The sequence below is a fragment of the Arachis duranensis genome, chromosome 5 (genome assembly GCF_000817695.3).
Source record: "Arachis duranensis cultivar V14167 chromosome 5, aradu.V14167.gnm2.J7QH, whole genome shotgun sequence".
Classification (NCBI taxonomy): Eukaryota; Viridiplantae; Streptophyta; class Magnoliopsida; order Fabales; family Fabaceae; genus Arachis; species Arachis duranensis.
In genome coordinates this window covers 16,531,638-16,551,205 of record NC_029776.3, presented here as the reverse complement: position 1 = coordinate 16,551,205, position 19,568 = coordinate 16,531,638, and the positions used below count along the sequence as shown (strand labels likewise).

Below are 19,568 nucleotides of genomic sequence, written 5' to 3'. Positions count from 1 at the left end.
TTTGCTTGAGATGAATGACTTGGGCTTGTCTTTATTTTTCACTTACCATTCAGCTCATTAGCATATATCTTTTGTTTGATGTTGGGCTACTGCAACACTTGTTTTTGGCCTGCATCACTTATCAACAATCCCACTAATCAAATGTTTGTCATAATCAATTTTATTAATTAATTTCTTAACTCAACAATCTCCCCCTTGATGACAAACATAATTAAGCAATGATCAAAGGAATTAAGATTTTGGTAAAGTTAGAAAACTTCCCTTTGATGTTTCTTGCTTTAGTGTTGCTCCCCCTTTCCTTTTCAAGATTAGCTCCCCCTGGATTTATGCTTTCTTCTTTATTCCTATTTTACATTGTACTTAAAGATAACACACTAGAGAGCTGTACACAATTATCTTGTCTAAGGGATATCAAGCAATCAGCACTATATAAACAGCCCAACATTAAGCTAATATCATCAACAAGTGAAATCATCAGCAAGTGAAATCAAGTAAATACTAGTAAAACATCATACTAGTCAAACATCATCCTATATTGCTTTTACTCCCCCTTTTGTCATCAAGGGTAGTCAATAAGCATGATCAACAAATTCATCACTATAAATTCTGCAAGAAAGGTTAGTGCATAGTCTAAATAACAAACTAAACTACCATAAGTGCATCAGTATCCAAAGTTATTACAGTCATCCAAGACAACAAAAGTAGGCCAAACAGTAGCAAAATAAAACAGAGTTCATGAGACAAAAAAGAGAGCAGATGTAGCAGTTTTTATGAGACAAATCTTAGGCATCAGAACTATTTCCCTCCGAAGCATCTTCCTCCTCAACATCAGTGGCAATGTCTTCATCATTTTGAAGATTATCGATGAAGGTCATGAGCACAGCCACCATATCCCTTGATTTCTTCAGGAAGTTCTCATGCTTGCTTGCTAGCTTCCTTTGTTCCTTGCTTATGGCAATCATGTGATTTGATTGGGAAACAAACTCTTGAGCAACATCCTTGACCACATTCAGCAAAGCGGATTTCTTCCCAGTAGAAATGGAAGTACCCTCAGTGGAAGGAGGAGGAGAGTCATCTGGGATGTACTCTTCATCATCATCATCTAGAACCACTCTCTCAGATCGAGTTGGTCCTTTTTGTTGTTTCACTGAACCACCCCCTTTTAGGTATGAATGTTTATTTTCATAATCCTCATTTGACAGGTCAACACCAAGAATCTCAAATATGCAAGTTAAAAACATGCCATAAGGTAGTGCTTTGTCTTTCACACTTCTAACAGAATCAAACATGTATCTAGCCATCAAATAGGCAAAAGAGATTTCTGTTTTAGTGATTAGGGCATAAAAAATAAGTGTGTCCGTGTAAGAAACCCTTTAATATGAACCACTTTGAGGAATTAAGATGTGGTTAACTATACGATGCAACTGAGCACGTTCATATCCTAGGGCTTTGTGAGTGGGTGTGATGCCATCAATTAAGGAAACATGTTCACAAATGTAAGACAGAACATCATGGTAAGAGATACCAAAACCTTCATCCCACTTCACAGATGTATAAGCACACGGCCCAACATCAGTGTACTTCAAGGAATCACTGATAGTTTCATTATTCAAGATAATGTCTCTGCCCTTAACATAAGAATGCACACTTCCTTCATGATAAGTCATGTTTGCATAAAATTCTTTGACTAACTGAGGATATACAGGTTTTTTTATTTTGAAAAGGTGATTCCAGTCAAAAAATTCCAAATTTTCAACAAAAGGAAAACCTTTCTTTTTCAAGCTAGGTAAATCCACAAGAAAAGATGGACACAGAGTACGATACTGAATGACTCCCTCATAAAAATCATGGTTCATGGCAGATTTGAAACGATGGGGGTTATAGTCTGAGTGAGATGTCATGAAGTGTGATTTGTGAGTAAAAGGATCAATGTCTAGTTCTCTAACAGATTTGAGAGGGTGAGGAGGGTTACCTCTTTGTGAGCGCACTGGAACCGACCTAGATTTGGTTTGTGTTGGTTCGGGAATGGATTCTTCAGTCGCCGGACGTTTTCCCTTGGAGGAGCTAGGCTTCGCAAAACTAGGTTTTGAGGATCCTGGCTTGGAAGTTGTGGCCTTCGGTGGTGGTGTCAGCTTGGCAAGGGCAGGGTACCTTGGTGTAGTCTTAGTTCGTGCCATGGGAGTAGTGCGAGGAGGAGAGGTAGGAGGAGAGGGTGAAGGAGTAAATGTGGTGTCTTGAGAACGAGTTGATGGTCTAGAATATCTTGGAAGTTTATGGATTTTCTCACGCGGTGCTCTTTTAGCAATGACTTTCTTCCCCATTTTGGTTAGATTTAGGCTTTTGATGGAAGAGACAATGGAGTGAGAGGAAAGAAACCGAAGAGTTTGAGGAGAAGTTATGGTGGAAAGAGAGGGAGTGTTGGTAACCGTACCCAAAAGTGGATTTCCAAAACCATGCAACTGCATCACCTTTTGAAATGACATGAAAAGACCTGACCTCATAAAATAAAGATTTGATTTGATTTGAAAATAAAACAGGAAATGAATTTTAAATTTTGAAAAACCAAAAATTAAACTGAAAAATCTTTTTGGATTATAAACATTAAATGAAAAATTATTTTCAAAAAGTAAACACACAGCCCATCAAAAAAATGTAACATTCATATATGGGCCCAGAGATAGTTGGATTTAAGGAAACACATTGGACCACTCTAGATCTAATTTTGAGGTTGGCCCAGATTATCTTTCATTTGAAATAAGCTCAGAACACTCTGAATTGAAGAGAACATTCATCACCTGCCCAGAATTGTCTCATACCTGTTTATGAGACAAAAAGCTCCAACAACTACATCAGCATTTTTCAAATAAGGAATCATAACTCAAAATTCCTAGACAAGTCCTAAGCATATAGAATCTATCCTCAGCTAATGGTTTTGTAAAAATATCTGCTAATTGCTCCTCAGATTTAACAAATTGAATACTAATATCCCCTTTTTGGACATGTTCTCTTATTGAGTGAAATTTCACTTCAATATGCTTAGTCCTAGAGTGCAAAACTGGATTTTTAGAATTATTAAAGGAATATTTTCAGCATTTAATTTGTGTTCAGCAAGCTGTGTTTTTAACCATAAAAGCTGAGAACAACAAGAAGAAGTAGCTATATACTCAACCTCTGCAGTGGATAAGGCCACTGTTGGTTGCTTCTTACTTGACCAAACATTTAAGGACTTCCCAAGAAAATAACATAGGCCTGAAGTGCTCCTTCTATCAACTCTATCACCAGCAAAATCTGCATCACAATAACCAACTACAGAAAAATCATCAATCTTAGGATACCAAAGACCAAAATTAGATGTGCCATGAATATATCTAACGATCCTTTTAACTGCAGAAAGATGTGACTCTTTTGGTTTGGATTGGAACCTAGAACACAATCCAACACTTTGCACAATATCGGGTCTAGAGGAAGTTAAGTACATAAGAGAACCAATCATTCCTCTATACCTAGTCTCATCAACATCTTTCTCAGTTTCTCCCTTATCTAACTTAGAACTAGGATGCATGGGTGTTCCCATGGGTTTGTCATTTTCCATACCGAATTTCTTAACTAATTCCTTGGCATACTTTTCTTGATGAATGAAAATACCTTTTTTAGTTTGTTTAATTTGCAGCCCAAGGAAGAAATTAAGTTCACCCATCATACTCATGTCAAATTCACTTGTCATGAGTTTTTCAAATTCAGAACAAAGGGATTCATTTGCTGATCTAAAAATAATGTCATCAACATATATTTGGACTAGAATAAAAGAATCATTAGAGTTCTTGATGAATAGAGTTGTGTCAGTGGTGCCTCTTTGAAAACCATTTTTCAAAAGGAAAGAGCTAAGTCTCTCATACCAAGCTCTAGAAGCTTGTCTTAAACCATAGAGAGCTTTAGACAATTTGAAAACATGATTAGAATGTTCTTTATTTTCAAAACCAGGAGGCTGCTCCACATACACTTCTCTATCTATCACACCATTCAAAAATGCACATTTCACATCTATTTGATATAATTTAAAACCACAAAATGCAGCATAAGCTAAGAGAAGTCTTATGGCTTCCATTCGAGCAACAGGGGCGAAGGATTCATCAAAGTCTATTCCTTCTTCTTGGTCATATCCTTGAGCCACTAGCCTTGCCTTGTTTCTTGCAATGCTATCATCTTCTCCCAACTTGTTCCAAAATATCCACTTGGTCCCGGTCACTTTCTTTCCACTTGGCCTTGGAACCAAAGTCCACACTAGGTTCTTCTCAAACTCAAGAAGCTCATCCTCCATTGCTTTAACCCAAGAAGGGTCACCAAGTGCTTCCTTGACGTTTTGAGGCTCTATTTGTGAAAGGAGGGCAATGTTGGATCCTTCATTTGCCTTTTTAGTGGAAGACCTTGTTTGCACTCCATGAGAGACGTCCCCAATGACAAATTCCTCAGGATAATTCTTCAAGAATCTCCACTCACGAGGTCTGGTGGACTTGGAGACAAATTCAGTCACCAAGGGATTCTGGGCGCTGCTGGCTGTAGGATTTCCTTCAGATTCATGAGACAAAATGGAATTGTCTCTTGAATTTTTAGCATTTGCAGTTTCTGGTTCAGCTTGTCCAGAATTTTCTTTTCCATGATTTTGAGCAGTTTCATTCTCCTTTTGAGCTTGATTTTCTGCATCACAATCTTCCAAAATGCTTTGCACCAAGTTAGTATCACAAAATGTAACATGTATGGACTCCTCAATAATTCTAGCATCTTGATGATAAACCCTATATGCTTTACTAGTTGTGGAATATCCTACAAACAAACACTCATAAGCTTTTGGATCAAATTTCCCCAAATTTTCTTTGTTATTTAAAACAAAACATTTGCATCCAAAGATGTGCAAGTAATCTAAGTTTGGTGGGTAGCCTTTCCAAAGTTCATAAGGGGTTTTCTTCAAAAATTTCCTTATGATTGTTCTATTCAAAATGTGGCAAGCCGTATTGACCGCTTCAGCCCAAAGGAATTTTGAAACATTACTCTCACAAAGCATAGCTCTTGTCATCTCTTGTATGCTTCTATTTCTTCTTTCCACAACACTATTTTGTTGTGGTGTTCTTGGACAAGAGAAGTTGTGAGATATTCTAAATTCCTCACAAAAGGATTCAAACAAATTATTTTCAAATTCAGTTCCATGATCGCTTCTTATAGAAGATATTTTTAAATCCTTTTCATTTTGAAGTTTCTTGCAAAAAGGTTCAAATGCTGAAAAAGCTTCATTTTTGTGTGCAAGAAATAAAATCCAACCGAACCTAGTATAGTCATCCACAATTATTAAACCATAATATTTACCACCTAGGCTTTGAGTTCTTGTTGGACCAAATAAATCAATGTGTAGCAACTCAAGTGGTCTTTTAGTAGAGATGTCTTCCTTTGGTTTAAAAGAACTTTTTGTTTGTTTTCCCATTTGGCAAGCATCACAAGTGATGTCTTTGTCAAACTTTATCAAAGGGAGACCTCTTACTAATTCTTTCTTTACAAGTTTGTTTATTTGAAACATACTTGCATGGCCCAATCTCTTGTGCCATAACCAATTTTCATATTCTTTAGAGTGAAGACAAGCTACATTTTGATCATTTAGTTCATCAAGAGTAAGTCCATACATATTATTGAAACGCTTGGCAACAAACATTACTTCATTTGTCTTTTCATTAACAACACAGCATTCAAGCCTTTTGAAAACAACTAAATATCCTAAATCACACAGCTGACTTATACTCAAAAGATTGTGCTTTAAACCACATACTAAAAGTACATCATCAATGAAAGTAGATTGCTCATTACCTACTTTTCCAACAGTAATGATTTTACCTTTACCATCATCTCCAAAGGTCACAAAACCTCACTTATTTAGTTTGATGAAGTAGGTTGACCTTCCAGTCATGTGCCTTGAACATCCACTATCCATGTACCACATGTCCTTTTTGTTCTTGGATGCTAGGCAAATATGCATGATGAGTTTCAAGTAGCCTTAGGTATCCAAATTAATTTGGATCCTTTGAAGTTAATCCATCTTGGTTGTCCAAGTGCACTGAAATCACAAACAATATTGTAAACTTTGTTTCCAACAACTCTTTTTTCAATGAAACATTATACATATGAGTGACCAAATTTCTTGCAATTGACACAATGATTTTTTGACGTGTGTTGCTGAACTTGAGGTGAGTTATATTGCTTGAAATGATTAAAGTGTTGAAATTTTCTGGTTTTTGGAGGAGATGCATTTCTTTTGACAAACTGATTTTTATTAAAGTTATTCCTCTTTACAAAAGAATTTTCACCAGAATTTCTTTGAACATTTTTACCTTTCGAATATGAGGTTTTGTTGTAAAATGGTGGTTTCTTGAAAACAGCCTCATTTTTTGAAATGTAACCTAAATCTGGCCAGTTTGAACTCGGTTCAGTTTTTGGTGAAGGCTCAATTTCACTTGTGTATACTTCATCAAATTTTTTTCAAGTATTGGAGTATTTTCAATACCATATTTGTTTGGTATGGTTTTGGTATTTGATGAAGAAGCCACAAATTTTATAGAGGAAATATTAGAAACTGCATCTTCCTTGGCTATGTAGCCTAAACCAGATTTTTCAAACAATGGTCTTTGACTTGCAAGAAATTTGTCCAAGTTACTAGAACCTTGAGCAAATTTTGCTAAGTCACCATTCAGCCTTTTAATCATATCAGCAATTAACTCATGTGAAGGATCCACAATGTGCTTTCCTTTTAATTTTTCAAGTTCAGATTTTAGAAATCTGTTTTCTTCAATGATGTCCAAAGCACATTCAGTTTTCTTCATTTTTTCTTTTAAAAACTCATTTTCAGCTCTTAACACATCTCTTTCAGATCTGCATTCATTGTATTTGTCAAGCAGTTTTGAGGTGTTTAAGGTAAGATCATCAATAATAGCATGCAAGTCCTCAATGGTCAAATCATAATAATTTACCTCATTAAGATTGTTGTTTTCAGCCATGAAGCAATCTTTATTATCTCCTTTAGATTCTTCTTCTTCATTTGAGTCATTCTCAAGATCTTCCCAAGCTGCCATGAGTACTCTCTTCCTTTCCTTCTTTCCTTTGTCCTCCTTTTTGAGCTTTGGACAGTTTGACTTGAAGTGTCCAGGCTCCTTGCAATGATGACATGTCACCTTGCTCAAGTCTATCTTGTGCTTCTTTGGATTTGAACCCTTGTATTTGCCCTTACTCTTCATCATCCTTCTAAATCTCCTAGCAAAAAACAAAAGCTCGACATATGAAATACCATCACTAGACTCACTCTCTTTTGGTTCTATTTGTGACTTGAGGGCTATTTCCTTTTTCTTTGAGTCTGTGTTTGTGTGTGTGGCTTCATAAGCAAGGAGTTTTCCTCTCAGCTCATCATAGGTTATGGGACTTATGTTGTTACTTTCGGTTAGGACAGTGGCAGTGTTTTCCCACTCTTTTGTGAGGCTTCTAAGAAGTTTTCTCACCAAGGTTTGTTCTGCATAGTTTGTACCCATAGCATCAAGGTTGTTGATTATGATTGAGAATCTCTCAAACGCTTCATCAATGCTTTCTCCATCCTTCATGCTAAACATCTCGTACTCTTTTCGTAGCATATCAATCCTCGTTTCTTTGACTTGTTTAGTGCCTTCGTGTGTAACCTGGAGTTTTTCCCAGATTTCTTTGGCTGTCTTGCATCTAGACAACTTCCGGTACTCTTCAAAGCTGATAGCACAGTGAAGAAGGTTGATTACTTTAGCATTTAGCTCTATCTTCTTCTTATCATCTTCATTCCATTCAGCTTCTTCTTTTGGAGTCACCACTCCATCAGCACTTGTTTTTGTTGGGATCTTTGGACCGTTTACAACGATCTTCCATATGTTGTAGTCAATGGATTGGATGAAGATCCTTATCCTTTCTTTCCAGTAGGAATAGTTCTTCCCGTTGAAGAAAGGTGGCCGGTTGTTTGACTGGCCTTCAGTGAGGGTGTAAGCAACTGTGGTTGTGCCCAAGTTGTTTGTCATTGGATCTTTGCTCCAAGCGGTTAAGCTTGATTCTTGAGACCTCAGCACCTGATACCAATTGAAGGTTGTGGTAGGCTTAGAGAAGGGGGGTTGAATCTATGCCTTCCTATTAAGTTGCTGTTATGACCCTTTTTAAACAAAATTACAATTCTGATTCTGTTTGAACTCAGCAGCGGAAATTTATGAGACAATTTATTTTTGTCTCATGAATATTAGAAAAAAGAACTCAGCAGAGAAGAGAAAGGCTAACACCAGCATGTATCCTGGTTCGGTTGCCTTGTGCTATGCAACCTACATCCAGTCTCCTCCACAACTATGGAAGAATTTCACTATAGTTAACAGTATTACATACACCAATTTCACAAGATTAAACCAATCCTTTCACACTCAAGTTCTAACCTAACTTGACATTGGCTATGCTAATACCTAACTATTCCTCTTAGTGCTGACCCAACTAAGAAAGGGATACCAAAACAGGTACAAGATACAAGACACTTAACCAACCTAAAGAAATTAGAAAATAACTCTAGGCTTTTCTCTCTAGTGTATCTCTCAGCCTTTTTCCACTCATGGCTTTTTCTTAAGCTTTCTCACAATGCCTTTTCTCTCAAGAAATTACAGAAAGATAAACTTAGAAAATTACATTACAATCAGTAAAACATGAAGGAAATCGACTTCATCAGCAGCCTCTTTGCTATGTGCAAAACCAGATTCACAAACCTCAGATACAGTTCTTCAGTATTGGCCGAATGCTTCTTTGAAAGAAAGCATTATCCAAGTAGAGGAACTTCTTAACAGAACACTGTTCTCACTCTCTAGTTTTCTCTCCTTAGTTCTGAATGAGCAAGAAGTCTTCTTTTATTCTCCTTACATGTTGTTGGGATCTTCTCCCAAGGTCAACGGTTCTTCTTCCAAGGTCAACACCTTGAGCCTTGAGCTTCACCAACCCACATGTTCACTTTTCCTCTTTAATCCTCAGAGTAGAAACTTTGCTTCTGACTTCCTCATCTTGACCGAAAGCCATAAAACAGCAACCATAGAAATCTTCTCATGGTCAACTTGATCTTAGCCATTGAAAAACTACTTGGTCCCCAAGTATCACTTGTGACCGTAGATGTGAAGCAGAATAGGGCAGAGAACAACTTTCCCTTGAATGCCATTTTCGGATAGAGCAGAGAGTTGGGAAGAAGAGAAGAAGATCTGATGCATGCAAGATGAGATGGATTACCTTTAACCTAAGCTTGATTTGGTTTGGATTTTCTGTTTTAGCTTCTGTGCTTCAAGCTTAAACTTTCTCTCTCTTGCTTCTTTGGTTACTAGCTTAGGGAGGAAGCTTTTTCTCTTTCTCTTTCTTACTTTTCTGAAGCCTTGATGTGACTTGATTAGAGAGGAGAGGAACGTTGCTTCTGGTAAGGCAAGATGGTGGGAAATTGAAAATCAATGTCGGGCTTGGATAGCGTTCTTCTCTATTTCAGCCCGTTGGTTCCTTGCTTTGCTTCTTTGATGAATTTTGCTTGAGATGAATGACTTGGGCTTGTCTTTATTTTTCACTTACTATTCAGCTCATTAGCATATATCTTTTGTTTGATGTTGGGCTGCTGCAACACTTATTTTTGGCCTGCATCACTTATCAACAATAATCAAAACTAATTAGGTGATTAGCCCTCTAATCAAATGTTTGTCATCATCAATTTTATTAATTAATTTCTTAACTCAACAGGTTTCAATGTCAACTTTAGACAAAATAGTGCGCCATCCCATATTGGATATTTCATAACCCGTTAAACACAAGTTGTCTTGAAAAATAGTGACAGATTGAAAATATGGCTTTTGAGCCTGGTTTGGAGAACCACTTATCTTAATTTTTGGGATTTCGAATGTCACCACGTCAAGGATAACTATATCACTGGCAATACTGGATTGTCTTCCCACCCAATTAATCCAAAAAGCCTTACCTCTATGTATGACAGAACTCCCACCCAAATTCTTTAGCCTTTGATCCTTAATATAATCATGTCTCCATTCTCCATAAGCCAAGTCATATACATTGCAGTGAAAACATCGATATTTGATATGCCTTTTTGATACATGTACAATGAAATACTTATCAGTTCTAGCAGTGAAACCAAATGCATACCCGATCATAGCTTGATGGCATAATTTGTCAGCAGGGTCTTCCAAGCACCAAAGACTTTTCAGAAGGGGATTCCAAACCAACACCTCATAATTAAAACCATTGATACTATATCTCAGACATATCATCCCATATTCAGACCCAATAACACTTCACCACTGAGATTGATCAATCTCAATAGGTAGCTGACATGGTATGACGACTCCACTGATACTATCAATCATACTTATGTTATCCGGCGAATACTCCAAAGTAGCTAAACTAACCTGAAGTAGTAGATTCAAGCGTTTACCCTTAGTTGCAAACGTGTTCTCCTTCATAAAACTATATTCAGATAATATCTCATTCCATGCTTTACCTAGCGCCCTGCATCTTGCTGCTGTTCTTGGCTCGCTTCTCTTAAAAATTTTGAGCAAGATATCATCTAGAAAAACTTGTTCCAGGTTTATTTTTGTTAAGGTAGTACTTTGGCTCATGTTGATGTGGGTGAAAGGGGAACCCTTGAATACCTATAATCTGCTGAGTATCCTTGTATAGGGTATTTATAGTCACTACTTTAGCCCATATATGAGTCACGTGTGTGATTTTAATTTATTGTTTAAACCCTGTTCTTTTTACCTTCAAATATAAATTCTAGAAAAAGACTATACCCTACAAAATCCAAAGGTTACTATTTTAAACCATGTTTGGTTTCATAGTCTCCAATGTAGCACATTGCTTGTTATTTTAAATGTAGATCACTGACAAAATAGTATACAATGCCTCATTGAATATCTTTTTCTTATAGCATAAGCAAATATTGATGAGCATAAATTTACCTATGCTGGAAGGGGTGATTTAACTATTTTAGTTGCGTGCTTTGACCATCCTCTAAAGGTTATTAATTTTTTTCGGAGTGAGAATAGTGAAAGTTGATATACCATATTCTAGTGGTTCCTTTTCTAATTTATAAATGATTCATCTTATGTATAATTGTTATTGAATCTGTACCATGTAAATTATATTGTATATATAGTACTCTACAATATGATAATTGTAAGTTTGAGATAGACAATTTATAATAACCAACTATACTGATATGGGTTACTCCATACAGGAAATATTAAGTCATTAGCATAAATACAAATTAGAAAACAAAATTCTAAAAGAACACTTTCTAAAGACATAAACATAATTACTAATTAAACAATAATTAATTAAACTAAGTAATGAGCGGATATTTTATACACTTTTTAGTGCTATTTTCTTATTGTTTTTGTTATGTTTTGTTTAGTTTTATTAAGTTTTAATAGGTTTTTGTGCAAAAATTACTTTTTGGCTGCTACTTTGAGTTTTTGTGGTTTTTCTATGATTTTAGGTGATTTTTGGGTGATTTTAGCAAATTGGAAAAAAGGCTTGATTCAGAGACAGAGAAAGGACTGCAGCAGATGCTGTCAGATTCTGACCTCCGTACATTCAAACTAGAATTTCTAGAGCTACAGAGATCCAATTGACGCGCTCCCAATGACATTGAAAAGCTAACTTTCTGGGCTTTTCAGCAATATAAAACAGTTCATACTTTGCTTTAGAATTGAGGGTCCAAAACGAGCGTTAAAGGCCAAACTAAGATTCTGTCCGTATAGCAGCATCCCGAAAGGAGTCCCAACTCGTGAATTCACCCAAATCTCAGCCCAAACACTCATTAAGTGGGCCCAAAACGTGGAATTCAGCACCATTAGCCTAGCCTGTCTCATTTATGTAATTTTTAGGTTATTAGATTAGTATTTAAAAGAGAAGATCACCCTTGTTTAGAATCTTCTACCACATCTTCAACCACATCTTCTTCCCCACTTTCAAATTTTATCATATCTTCTGTAAGCTATAAGTAACTAAACTTTTTAGGTTAAAGTTAGAAGTTCTACTAATTCTTATGGATTAATAATATTACTATTTCTTCTTCAATACACGTGTGATTCTCTTTTATGATGCATTCTCGTTCTTCATTCTACTGAATCTGGGATGAAACATGACATTCATCCCGTGTTCTACATGGGTTTTATGCGAGTCCTGACCCGGATAGCATGGAGCTGCAGCTTGAGGATACATCACGGATTCCAAGAGTGTGATCTGGGCCAGCCAAGGATATGTGACATGAATCCTATTGGTCGTGGGTTACTGAGGTTTCTATGGCATTAAGCTAGAGTCAGAAAAGCAACATTCTCTGATTCGGAAGATCCAACCTTATCTGTGACATTTTGAGTATGATCATGAAGGGGAGTGGATTGCTTAGAGCTTCATCTTCGGCTATAGTGAGAAACTATGAGCTAACTTGATGAGAGGTCATGAGTTACTCGGATATGGTGGACTGCTATGGAGAGAGAAGAGATCAACTTGATGAGAGGACATGAGTTGATCAATTACGGTTGCCATTGAAGAAATCATCCTTGTTGAAGTAGACAGTGAGAAAAGTTAATATGGAAAGATAAAGTATCTCCAAAGCCTTAACTGACTTCCTATCATTATTTCACATCAATCTGGTATTATTTATTTTACTATTTTATTTATTATATAATAAACCAACCTCATCCTTTCTAATCGCTTGACTGATATCTGCAAGATATCCATTGCTTGCTTAATCCAACAATCCTCGTGGGATTCGACCCTTACTCACGTGAGATATTATTTAGACGACCCGATGCACTTGCCGGTCAAGCTGTGCAGAGATCTGATTTCCGTACACCACTAAGTACCATTTATTAGAACAAAATCTAGAGATTCTTTTCTTTCTTACTCAACCTTGGCTTCTTAGTACTTGACAACTGCCCTATGTGTATACTCTCCAAGTCTTTCATAACTACTCCTATAATTCCTGCATCAATCCTTTTAGCTCTTCCCTTGCCGCTAGTAACTGTCTTAGACTCATTGACGGATTCCTGATGATCAAAATAAATTAAATGGTTAGTAATATTTAATACTCTAATCATACTTTTTTAATCATTGAAATTTCGTTTTCTATACATTAAATAACTTACATGTCCACCTTGGACGGATTCATCATCACCAAGATAAACAACATCAGTAGTACAATCCAAGCTAGTAACATTTTTCAACCCCTGCAATATCCAATAAACCTGTTCTACATGATTTTTTAAGAGATATAGTTTGTAAAACTATATAAATTTATTGCAAGGGTTGCTATTTTCAAATTTCCTTACCTCCACAGGTTGTTCATTTACAGATGGGCTGTATTTATGGATAAGGTGCTCATCATAGCAAGCTTTTGTGACATTGTACACGTTCTCATTACCACTCAAATGACTACTTTTTACATTAATCCTTAATAGCAACTTCATGTCCAATGCCGTCTTCAGTACCTCCGCGTAAGAATCATCAGAATCATCCTTCATTATAAATTCTTAAAATAATCAACAGGATGTTAATGCTATATTTTAAATGAGAATAAACAAATTGCAACATGTTCATTATACCTCGCTGTAGCTTTCTCTAACTTTGGTTGCACTCAACCCTGCAATTTGGCTTGCTTCTATATCCCATAACACTACACACATACTTCCAGTTGCATCAGAAACATAAGCTTGAAGCTTATACCGCAGATTTACCTAAACGGCCTTCTTGTGGCAATGGTCACACTTAAACCTCTCATCTATCTTTTTGCATTTTTATGACAATACTTACAAGCAAGGACGGTTTTAGGTGTAAGGGTACGGGGACAAGCGCCCTTACTACAATTTGAAATTTTCTTGAGTAATATATGATAATAATATTTATTTGTCCCCATTAAATTATTGATTTTGACCCCACAATAATATTTTACTCAACTTTTGAAACTTGATATTCAATTTGAGAATTTTATATTAGATTGTTATAATGATCAATTCTCAAATTTAAATGAAATTAGTATTCTTTCTTAGAAATCGACTTGAAAGAATATTATTTATTCATTGATGTTTCTTCTTTTGAAGTTAGTTTTAGTTTTTCCTGTGACAACTGCATTGATTGAAAGAATTTTCTAAACTATGAATATCATCAAGACCTAATTGTATGGGATGTAAATTTTTAAATGATCATTTAGTGATATATGTTATTATTTAAATTAGTGTTTTAGTATTTTAATTTGATAATTAGACATTTTAAATGATGATGATGATGATGATGATAAATAACCATTCGTAAGAATATATATTCAAATACAAAATATATATTAAAAATGACTTAAATAACACATGTATTTATACACAAATACATAATAAATTATTTTGTACCTAATTTTTATGTACACATAATATTTTTTATAAAAATTATTATTATGTTATATATACTCTGCCCCCACTATCGAAATTTTCAAGATCTATCACTGCTTGCAAGCTATGAAAAACCAATCATTTCTTCCGACATCAAAGTCAACAATCGTACATAGTATGCATTTAAATCCAACCTAAAAAAAAAACATTATTGTTCTTAAAATAATAGTGTATGACCATATTCAAAAGGATATATGATTATTTAATATGCTCACATCACTTGCATTCAATACAATGTCTATTGTTTCAATTTTGCATATCCCTTTCCTGAGCTCATTGATAGCAGATTAATATGAACTGGATGACATATGACTTATCCTTTGGGATGAAAAACAACTATCACCTTGAGTGCTGTCCACCAAACTATATAACAGAAGATTGAGTAAATTTATATGATATTTTATTTCCACGAACTTATTAACAGCTATATACCTTTTTTTAAATAGTTCGGCTTCCTTAACATTGGGATTTATGTGGAGGTTAGACGTGTCAAAACTACTATGAATACTAATCTTCCTTAAGATCAAGCCAAAATAATAAACATGACCATTATATTAAAAAGTATCTTTATTTAACATTTTAAACCATTTATAGCATCTTTATTTAACCATTTTAAACCATTAGATTCATACCATTCTATTCCTTTGCTCTGAATAGTTGGAATGCAACTATGAGAGGTTCAATCTTATCACCATCTAAATAAGGTTCTATCAAGTCCACCAATAAACCAAACAAGGTACAGCTGATAAAATTCTTCCTGATATATTGTAAATTGTTAGCATATTTGATAACAATTAAAATAATTGTACATAAATTTGATTGCCATAAGGTTTTAAATATACAACACTTACTCAAGGTCCTTCACTAACAACCCTAACCGCTTGCTCTCCTACCCTTGCTTGGTAACTAAATTCTTTGGGTCCTCCTTCCCTATAACATCTGCTAGCATATCTAAAATGGAAAAAGATGTTCTATGTCAATGGATAAATCATTAAAAAAAACATTAAAACAGAGTCTGGACTAAACCATTACCAAAAAAGAAATTTTAATTAAGCCTTTCTTCTTGCAGAATAAACTCAATACTCCTAAATGTAAATGGCTGAAACGGAAAGAGCAGTTGAGCGATATGAACAACCATGCTTCTTTGTAATAAGGTGATCCTATACTGAAACGAGTTGCACTTCATCCACATATTTTTCTTTTGGACTATAAAAGAAGAAATACTATATAGTTGTCCCTCCGACAAAATGGACCGGGTCGTACCACTGATTTTAGAACCATGCAGTGTATCCTGCTGCCCTGGTAACAATAATGTTATATGATAGGGTTTGACCAAATCCCGGATAATAATTTACAAGTTAATATGGTATAAACACACCTTTGAGTCATGCAATGCAATCTTTAAAGCACCAACTTTACTACTATTTAGTTATGGAAGACCATACCATATCTTTACAACATAAACTTTAATGATCCAATGTGCTCTCTTTGTGGAGATTTCTTCAAAAAAGTCACACCTTTCACCCATTTTAGATTATATATTTTTACACACTGATTAGAGATTTGTGACGATTGTGATATATGTGATATGTACTTATATCAACAACAAAAAAGAGTATATATATATACATACATAAACAACATCTAAATGCAGGCAGGTGCATTCAAAATTCAAATTACAATTACATAAAATTTTATTTAAAATTCCTCCACAATTTCCCTTTAAAGAGGAGTATGTAGGAAAAACAATAGGCTTACAAATTAACTGTGATAGTCATCCAAAAAAAAATAATATTATTAACATGCATGACATGAACAGTAATTAGTCATCTAAAATCTTAACACTTGAATAGCCTGAATGATCAAACTATTCAAGATTTATGTTTTAAATAGATTAATAGATAGATAGATGACAACTACATATATACCATAGTAAAAAGAACTACCCATATCGTCAATTATGAATACATGTAACTAAATAAAGAGAGGGGGCATCATAAGTTTATAACAGAACAACATCAAGGCATTGATTGCAATAGTTTTACGCCAATCCTAATCAAACAGCTAAACAGCACCAGCATCAGTTTATACATAGTTGGTAAATGGTAGTTTAAAAATCTATGCGCTTCCTAGTTAGTGTTTGCTTCTCTCTTCTTCTTCATCATCATTTAAGTCCTCACTCAAGGGTTGATGAGATTGTAATGGCCTTTGAGTATCTTCCCAATCCCCAATATCTCTCAAATGATCTTGGGCAGATGGCAAGTTCTTGTTATCTTTAGCCATTCCCTTAATTGAGAAAATAGAACTCCACATTAGAGAGAAATACACACAAAGCTGACCTACAACAATATGCAACTACATATTGTACGTTAACACGGGAGAGAGTGAATACCTGCTTAGAAATTTCTTGATGGTGATTCAAATGGCCTTTCTTTGATGATAATTTATCTGTGACGTTCCTGAATAGTTGAAACCCCTGAATATCTCCATTCCTGATGCTTGCTTCCAACTGCAACGCCAAATATTATCAAGCTACAATGTCTATGCCTTCAAAATGGTTGATATATGAGATGATCACAAATATGATAAACAACAGACCTGGATGTGAACGATGCAGAACAGAATGCTAGCAATAGGAAGCCAGCTATCTTCAGGGGAGATTGATAGATTTGACCTGTTCATGAATCAACAAATATCAATTTCATCTTCTTAGGGTTTTCAAGTCAGGTCTTAATACTTTACAATGAATTAGCGATGTGAAATTAATCAAAGCATGTTAAGCAGTGAGATTGCAATTACGAAGAATGAACCTCAGATAAGGAGCCAAGTAGACAATGGCGTAAACAGCATAGCGTCGGTTTCCAGTGTCGAGCAAGGCGAAGATCCAACTGAGCCAATTAAAGTAAGGGATGAAGCTCATAATCCCCATCACAGCGAACCTTGTATCGCTCGTGTTCATCGCTGACTCACCTTCCTCATCGTCTTCGTGGGAACCAGCTACGGGGAGTACCAGAGAAGTGAGCATACAGGCGCCGATGGCTGCCGCGAAGGGTGCATCGTCAGCGAACACTGCCCTGCATCTCTGCAAATGCCTCCTCCTCAGTTTGATAATGGGCTTTGTTATGGGCCTGGGCCTAAGACTAAGGCCGAGCCCAATCACAGTGGGAGCCGAATGATGGTTAAGATGCAGAAACAGGTTAGGGGAGAAGGATGAAGACGAAGAAATGATAGTCATTGACACAGACACCGCTCTCAAGACTGAAGATTTGACTTGCTATGATATTATCCGATCGGCTCCCAGTGTCCGTATTGTATTATGTTATGTAATACAAGTATAGTGTACAGTTACAAATTTACAATACACTGTACAGATACATGGAGGGATTAGGGAAGGAAAGGAAGTGAGAGTCAAATCCTTTACTCCTCGGGAAACGTACACTCTGTTCCATCCCACTCCCATCCACCTAGGCACCTACCCAAACAAGAGGCAGATTATATTTACTCATTTCTCTCAAATTGCCTGCTAATGTAAACCGAACTTCACCATGATTATTTTTTATTTTTCCAACTGTAGTTCCAAATATAAACGAATAGTTGTAGGCTTGTAGCTGATCTTTTTATTTAAGGGATTGATAGTTGATACTAAATGCTCCAAAAGGTACCTCAAATAAGGTTATTTTTTTGTTTGAGCGTGAGTGAGGTTCAGACTCTTGTTAGAACATATATGTTGAAGTGTCGTTATCCAAATTTGTTGTGAGGAGATGACGGAGGTATTTGCAAGGAATTTTGATGCCTAAATTAGTAAGAATTTAAAGTAGAATTTTTAGTAGTTTAGATTCTGAATATACCTGAAAGTGTTAATATATTTATAGTAGAATAGATAAGATTGAACTCATATCGTTGTGTCTGACCTCTGTGAGGTCGGGTAGGTGTAGACGAGATGGGATCTCCTTGTTGGGTCTTCGTTCATTTAGGCCTGGCTTTGTTTTGGAGCCAGGATATGAATAATGTCCCTACTTGAGTCTGAGCTTTTGTAAGGTCAGGCTCGAGCATTTGTAGATTTACTAAATTTTTTGGACGTGGTTATGCCACGTCGGGTATGCCGCCTATCCAGGGTAGGTCGGATACTCGACGTGTTTTTCAAAAATTTGAAACGTTACATCCTTTGTGGTACGACGCACGTTATTTTTGCGATTACCTTTGGAACTGCGCACGTCACAAATGAGGGGACGTAAAATGACTTTTTTTGCCCCTAGTGTGTTATAAATACCTAATTCTTTTTCTTTTATCTTTTTTGCTCCTTTCTGAAAGTGTTTTTGCCATTTTCTTTTGAAATTTTTTCATCTTCTGCAACTTGTTCTTGTTTTTAAGATTTCTTCATCTTGAGTTTCAGAGAGTTTTGCTTGCGTTTGGGAGGAACGTTCGCGTTTTACTGTTGCTTACTCCTTCTTTCCAAAGTTAGTTATTTTGAGTTGTATCTTCGCACTTTTACTGGATGATGCTCTTTTAGTGTAATAAATGGTAACAATTTTGTCTGAAGGTTGTTTGTTTCTCTTTGTTTTGTTGTAAAATACCTTTGAAATTTTGTTCCTCTTTCTTGAATATTTATTTGAATGATGTTTGTTGTTGTTGTTGTGAATCTTAAGTGGGGGTTTCATTCTGGGCTGCCCCCAAATGGTGCCATTTTGTTGAAGATGATGTCATTTTGATGCTTTGATTTGTTTCTTTGCATTTGGGAGGTTTATAACGGTCTTTGGTTGAAAACGACCCGACCTCCTGATCATTTGTGTTTATTCTTTTGTGTTGTCTGACTTGTAGTTATGAATTGTCCTTTTGTTGTATTGTAGGTATAGTTTTTATGCCTCATTCAGTAATTCAAATATGTCATCTAAAGTCCCATCCGACCTGACCTGGTAAATATATTTGTTCTTGTCCCCATCCCTGTTATTAATAAAGAGTATGCCGAGACTTTTCGTAGGCACCATAGACTATGTTTTAAGTCGGGAGGATGAGAGAAAATATGAGATTATAGTAGCTGATCCTGAAGAGAGAGTTTATTTTTCCCGA

At 35.7% G+C, this 19,568-nt stretch overlaps 1 protein-coding gene across 1 annotated transcript; it reads right to left on the bottom strand.

Moving 5' to 3' along the window:
• Positions 1 to 16,450: 16,450 nt before the first annotated feature.
• On the bottom strand, positions 16,451 to 17,978 carry LOC107488365 (uncharacterized). Its single transcript, XM_016109102.3, has 4 exons — positions 17,312 to 17,978; positions 17,100 to 17,175; positions 16,894 to 17,010; positions 16,451 to 16,787 (listed from the first exon to the last, which is right to left on the bottom strand). Exons 1-4 carry the CDS (start codon positions 17,734 to 17,736, stop codon positions 16,635 to 16,637), a joined length of 771 nt encoding a protein of 256 aa, XP_015964588.1. The 5' UTR covers positions 17,737 to 17,978; the 3' UTR covers positions 16,451 to 16,634.
• Between the last annotated feature and the right edge of the window lie 1,590 nt (positions 17,979 to 19,568).

Bases quoted from the DNA above. Each gene is read 5' to 3' on its own strand.
- LOC107488365 (XM_016109102.3), bottom strand. From the start codon at position 17,736: ATGACTATCATTTCTTCGTCTTCATCCTTCTCCCCTAACCTGTTTCTG. The intron at 17,176-17,311 runs GTTCATTCTTCG...ATTCATGAACAG, and splicing joins TACTTGGCTCCTTATCTGAG to GTCAAATCTATCAATCTCCC. The intron at 16,788-16,893 runs GTATTCACTCTC...TTCTCAATTAAG, and splicing joins ATCAAGAAATTTCTAAGCAG to GGAATGGCTAAAGATAACAA.